This window comes from Lethenteron reissneri, chromosome 19, assembly GCF_015708825.2.
Source record: "Lethenteron reissneri isolate LAM-NWPU_2019-01 chromosome 19, ASM1570882v1, whole genome shotgun sequence".
Taxonomy (NCBI): Eukaryota; Metazoa; Chordata; class Hyperoartia; order Petromyzontiformes; family Petromyzontidae; genus Lethenteron; species Lethenteron reissneri.
In genome coordinates this window covers 4,088,481-4,094,679 of record NC_083797.1, presented here as the reverse complement: position 1 = coordinate 4,094,679, position 6,199 = coordinate 4,088,481, and the positions used below count along the sequence as shown (strand labels likewise).

Genomic DNA, 6,199 nt, shown 5'->3' with positions numbered 1-6,199 from the left:
ATTACGAACCCATCAATGAAATTACGGCAGGTGTAAGTGATTAAATTACCGTCACGTACAAATAAAATTTACTTTAATGCAGTTCTGTGTATATACACTACACGTAATTGATTTGAGGTGATTATAATCGATTCAATAGATCACTAACCACACATCCGATTCCCTCAGGATAACGCAATTAATGACGTAAAATATCGTAAAAGCGGTACAAAACATTTAAATTAAACATTTATTCTACAAAAAACACATACATATATATAATTAAATCTTAAGCGTAAAATTATTAACATTTTTATTTTGAAATAAAGTTGTTTGTGGAATCGGTTAATCGATTCGGCTCGCGTCGATTAGAGGAGTCGAGTTCTTGTTGCGGTTGAGAATTGAGGTGCGGTGGTGAGGTGAGGGCCGATTTTAAATCTCACAATCGAACTAAATACAACATTAACTCTCGATTTCAGGTGTCTTCGCGTATGTTACTTCTTGTTACTTGACAACGATACTTTTGCCTTGTAAATTTTTTATCTCGTGTGGTTTTTTTGCCTCGTTAACGGTGCGCGCCTGTGAGTTAATCGCCACGTGTTGCGTGAAGTTTTAAAAGTAACACAAGTAAAACATATCCGGCGTACACTTTGATCGACGCCTTTATTATCATTGTTTACGATAAGAAGTTGTGTATTGTTTATGTGCTAATTGTGTTAGGTGGGTGGGTGGGTCGGAGGTGAACGCCCAAGATGGTGGCGTTAAAAATACTTTAACCACTTTAATCACAAACTTTATAACTTCTCTGCCGTATAAATGTGGAATTATCATTAGCCCTGGTACGGAGAGGATTAGCCACCCTGACCCTCGGTGCCAGAAACAAAAAAAATGCAATTTTGCCTTAAATGTACCTCAAATTTGCCTTAAATGTACCTCAATTTTGCTATAAATGTACCTCAAATTTGCCTTAAATGTCCCTCAAATTTGCTATAAATGTACCTCAGTCTTGAATTCTGGCGTTTGTTGCCGACGGTGAGGCAAATTAGCAGGGCAATTGACACATTTGACGATGGCGTTATATCCGGCAGATGCTTAAACAAGACACGAAATCTTTTGGAGTTGTGTTGATGTGACATCGAATTGAGGAAATCATTGTACAGAAATCGAGATGAAGTGCTTTATGGACAAGATCATCAGGAGTGGGATGTCTTAATTGGGGCAGAAGAGCTGGGCGGGCCATGTTTCTTGCAGGAATGGATAAACATTGGCTTTTAGGGGCCGAAGCTCGGAAATTTGGACCCGAAAAAGTTCAAAATAGTTTTGTTCATGTTAATGTTGAGTTAGCTTTATAATTTGCACGTGACATATCACGCTACAACAGAAATAACCATGGTTAATAACAATGGAGCGTTTGTCATTAGGCGTGGGCACTTTAAAAAAAAAACATTAAAGGGATTGAAAAAATAGGGCACCCCTAAAAGCGATTACCTTCTTGGCTTCTCATTAAAACTTAAGACAGCTCGGATTTCGAGATGAAAGACTTTTGAAGGCAGTTCTCGGAGGATAAAATGTTTGGGAAATGGCAAGAGAAAGAGGAAATCACTGCTCAAATAAATGAATAAAAAGTGGAGTCATGGACTAAATGAAGAGAAAAATGAAAACTCAGATAGCATGGGAGGAACTGGAACCGATGAATATGCCCTGAGACAATAAAACATTGGCAGAATAAAATGTAATACCAACGCTACATATACGTATTTGGTTATTGAGTAGCAATTGCTCGTGTTACTGTATTGTTGTTTATGGTACATGCATAGTGGTATGGAATTGACGCATTTTTTTGTGGTTTTACAGGACACCAGGGTTGTGGCGATGGAAACCGCCCCAAAGCGATCGCATTTCTCGCAATCGGTTTGTTGATCTTTTTTACAACTGAGCCACTTTACTCGTCATGCAGTGATGCATCAGATCATCAATGTAAAAGTATTCTTTTGGTCATGATACGTGAACCGAATTGGGCATTTTAAATGAATATATTATTCCTGAAGCAATGTACAAATGTGTTGTGTAGTCATTGGTGAATGGGATGATATGTTTTCGCATGTGATTAGTTCAAGTAAACCCTACTGCCACTAGAGGCTCTTCACACACTGGCGTGGCAACACGAACAAATTGAATTGTGATGCAAATTGGGAAAGACAGTATCTGGGATAAACATGGGGCACAATTAAATCATTATTTCGTTTAATAATTTTCAACTGAAATGTTTTGATGGAATTTCAGTTTACACGTCTCTCCCCGTGCTTATTTTGGCAGCTTGAATACCGAATATCAGAAGCATTAAAAGGCAATGGCTTTGACGATTTGGAGAGGTGCCTTGCAGAAGATGACTCGGTGCATGTTGTCTCAAGATATGACAACCAAGTGCTGATTAATCTGGACACACTTATTCAGAAGGTATGTTGGAACACCCAACAAAAATGTTGAACATTTCCTTTTACCTGTTTAGCCATTATGTGAAGACTGCGAAAAAGACATCCTTGGTATAGGCAGCCCACATGCCACCATATATAGGTTACGACGACCCCGTCGTAAGTCGAAAATATCGTGAGTCGAAGGTGGCCTAGCCTACCCAGGAGTCTTAAAGAATGGTGATAATTTAGCAAAACAGAGCAATTTACAGTACCGTACTATATAAACTATATACTGTATGTATTTATTAATTACAATACTGTATTGCACAGTAACATGTAAAGTAAAAAAAACAAGGTAAATTCTTAGCCTACCTATATGAACTGCAATTTAAAAGAAAGTTTTTTCAGGAAACAATCTTATCTGCTATAATTTTTTTTAACATGCATTGAACGTATCGTATCGTGGTAACCTTAAAATGAAATCGCTAAAGCTACGTATCATACATGCATTGAATGTATCGTAACATATATTGTACTGTACTCACCAAGATTCTGTCCGTCGTCTTCATACTTGAACGATGTTAGGTTGTTGATGGCAATTTTGTCGTATCGTCATCGTAAGATTTAAATATCGAAATATCGTAAGTTGGGCCATCGTAACTCGAGGACTACCTGTATTGTCACTAGCTAAGTTTTAAATTGGGAGAAATATACATACTCCGAATTCTCAGACCTGTTAACCTGCCTTATTGTTTTTACAGGAGCTCGGCAAAAAGAATTTCACCAATGTTGCACTGTTGCTGAGGTGTCTTTTGCTTTATAATAAGTTGGACAGAAACTCTGTCTTACGTCTACTACGCGATGGAGTTGTTTCTAAGATAAGTAATGAGTGCTTCCTGACTTTGGTATAGAACCTGGCTAACTGTACATAAACAATTTTAGATTTTTAAAACTTCTGAAAAATGTAGCCTCTTTTATATCCGAATGTATATTTATATTTACAAGTATATTTTATAAATAGAATGTATTCCATATCTTTTTGTTAAGGTTGTGTTTTTCTAATAATGGATAATAGTGTTATATTTTCGCTTTATCTTAATTGTGCTGATAACTGAACAGCTTTTCTTATTCAAACATCCGAGAGCTATGCAAAGTCATTGCTATAATACTTGTTTGCTATGAACCTCATATTTTGGAATATGGAATAATGAACATGTCATATTGTGAATTTTGTGTTTTTTTTTCATTCGTGTACGTTGCAAAATGGTTCAAGCAGGTAATTGAGCTGCATACCAAAGACAAGGCATCCAAGTCTGCAGTGATTGTGGTGTTTGAGCACTTCTTTGAAGCCATTTCGGTATGTTAAGGTTTTTTGCGTACCTTAATTCTTATTTCATGTTTACATCGAATAACTGCAGTCACGAAAGCTTTAAATCGAAATTTATATTGCACAGCTTATTGTACTAATGCTGTGAATAAAATGTCAAGTTTGGTTTATACCAAGTCAAAAACTAAATGCCTTGACTTGGCGTAGAGCATGCTATATCATACCTTCACACAATTGAATTTAACTTGATGTTTTACAGATTTTTGCTGGTATTAACAAGGAAGGTAAGTGACACCTTTTTAAAGTTATGCTAAACATTTATATTTGTAATTCTTTAACTGTTTATATGCTTTTTTTACACGCTTTTATTTAACTCACTCTGTTGTTGTTGTCGTATCCTCAAATCTTGTAACTCAATTTTAACCCACTTCCCATTGTGGTATCGACTGCAAACTTGGTATACTTACGTCATACTGATGACAATACTATATTCTATCAAAAAATTTTTAACATTCCTTTTTATATGTTATGTTTCGGCTTGGGTCTAATTGTCCACGCTCAACTGACGTTGGCTGTAAATCACCACGGTCCCTTACGTTATGGCAAGCTTTGCGGCCACTTCCTGGAGTCGTGCAGTTCTGCCATTACGAGTACGGTTCATTTCATTAAGGCGTGTTTAAAAAAAGAAGTATTTTTAAATGTTACTTATTTTTGCTGCATTGTGACGCCAATGATCAGTTTTCTTTTTTAACAGGGCGTACAAAGGTTATCGGCTCATTTTTCTACATCTTATGTGACTTGGTGGTTCATCCAATGGTGGACTTTTTTGTACAATTGGATGTAAGCAATGTCATTAAAAGTAACAGCGCATATTCCCATTTCTATTGTGTTGTATTCATGCATATGTTCAGTAGTTAAATGCCAATCTCGAGGCCTGCTAGCCATGCGAGGGTTTCAGTCGAGCGTTTGTGGAGTATTATTATTCCCCCGCTGAAGGAACGCAGACACACACAGTGGTTTACTATAGGGTCCACAGTTTGGGTTGCGTGGCCACAGTCGCATTAGCATCAATACGACTTGATATTGTTGGTGGCTCAAGTTTGTTTTGGGGCATAGTATACAATGAATAATTTATAGAAAACCCATTGCGTTGTAATGACCTAACTTCTCTTCCTCATAAGCAAATGAGGATCGGCTACGTTCGACAAAGTGGATGATGTCAAAAATATTTTTGTGTATCGAGATAAGTGGGGGACATGTAGAGGCTTTCAATTAAAATAAGTTGCATCTGTAAATTCTCCCTATTATTTTAGTAAGTTACCTATAAATGGACCACTGTACAATTTTAAAAAGGCGTATGTGGAACAGTGATCGGCAACAATGCTATGCATCCGGCGACCTAAGTTTGATTCCGGTCGCGGCTGACCAACTTGGTGAACTGTCATCGAACAACTCGCACGACTGACATAGTTTGGGGGGAGGCCTTAATCCAGCAGTGAATTAAAATGGCTTGTATGTTGTTCGCTCTTACTGCTATATTGGCTTTGAATTAATATGTATTTTAATGTGCATGTTGCGAATTACCATGTAATGGCAGATTTTAAATGATAACTTTTGATTTTTTTCAGGCCATTAACAAGATCAACATGTTACTAAATCCTGCAAATCAGTTCGTGAAGAAGCAGATTATGAATGCTGAGGAAACAAAAAAACTAATGTAAGTTCCTCATCTCTTGAATTTTGAGGTCGTATAAAATTATGCTTTCTCAACACTTTAATTAATAAAAATTTGACACGTTTGGTATGGTGGAGTATAAAATAATATAAAAGAAGTGGATAATGTGGACATTTTCTACACATTTAAAAATGAAACCATTTTTTTCAGGAATATATGGGGAAGACACCTTCCTTATGCTGGTGGTAAGGGATTTTCAACTTTATCTGCACTTAAACCCGTTTCACCACGTGTGATTCGGCATAATGACTGACGTATCGCTCCTTATGCTGGGAGCTTTAAGAAGTAATGAGCGTGTATGCCTAAGTGACGAAGCTAATAAATAATATTGGCTGGCTTTAAGCAGCAGCAGCCAGCGACTTTTCATCATTGAGGGAGTGCTCCATTCAACCCAAAAATGCATCATAGTGCAATACAGAACTACCGCAAAAACACGTAAAAGATTAAAACGATGTTGCTGACAGTTGCAGGAAAAGCTGAAAATTAGTGACAAAATAAAAAAAAAAATTTGAACTCGTATATGTTACAATTAGATTATTTAAAGCATTGTAATGATGCACAGTGGCCTACACAATTGGAGGAACGTTATGGCATATAATCCACACTCGTTATGACCATTCAGTGTGTGTGCGTTGAAGTCCATGGGGAGCGGTAGTGTAGCGGTTAGCGCGCTGCAACTTTGAACGTGGCGACCTGAGTTGGATTCCCGCTCATGTTCAACACCAGTGACGATTATCTGAACCG

General features: G+C 37.2%; 1 protein-coding gene across 3 annotated transcripts in view; it reads left to right on the top strand.

Moving 5' to 3' along the window:
• The window catches only part of LOC133344178 (synaptonemal complex protein 2-like), a 31,765-nt gene continuing 25,566 nt past the window's right edge, over positions 1–6,199 (top strand). Inside the window, exons 1-9 of one of the 3 annotated variants that reach the window (XM_061554195.1) lie at positions 1–32; positions 1,834–1,890; positions 2,296–2,436; positions 3,155–3,271; positions 3,649–3,750; positions 3,980–4,004; positions 4,475–4,560; positions 5,349–5,437; positions 5,606–5,640. In XM_061554195.1, the coding sequence (XP_061410179.1) occupies positions 1,852–1,890; positions 2,296–2,436; positions 3,155–3,271; positions 3,649–3,750; positions 3,980–4,004; positions 4,475–4,560; positions 5,349–5,437; positions 5,606–5,640 (634 nt within the window). In that variant the 5' untranslated portion in view covers positions 1–32; positions 1,834–1,851. Of the gene's footprint in view, positions 33–355; positions 469–1,833; positions 1,891–2,295; positions 2,437–3,154; positions 3,272–3,648; positions 3,751–3,979; positions 4,005–4,474; positions 4,561–5,348; positions 5,438–5,605; positions 5,641–6,199 lie in introns of those variants that run through there. The other 2 variants (XM_061554193.1, XM_061554194.1) reach the window with 2 other exon arrangements.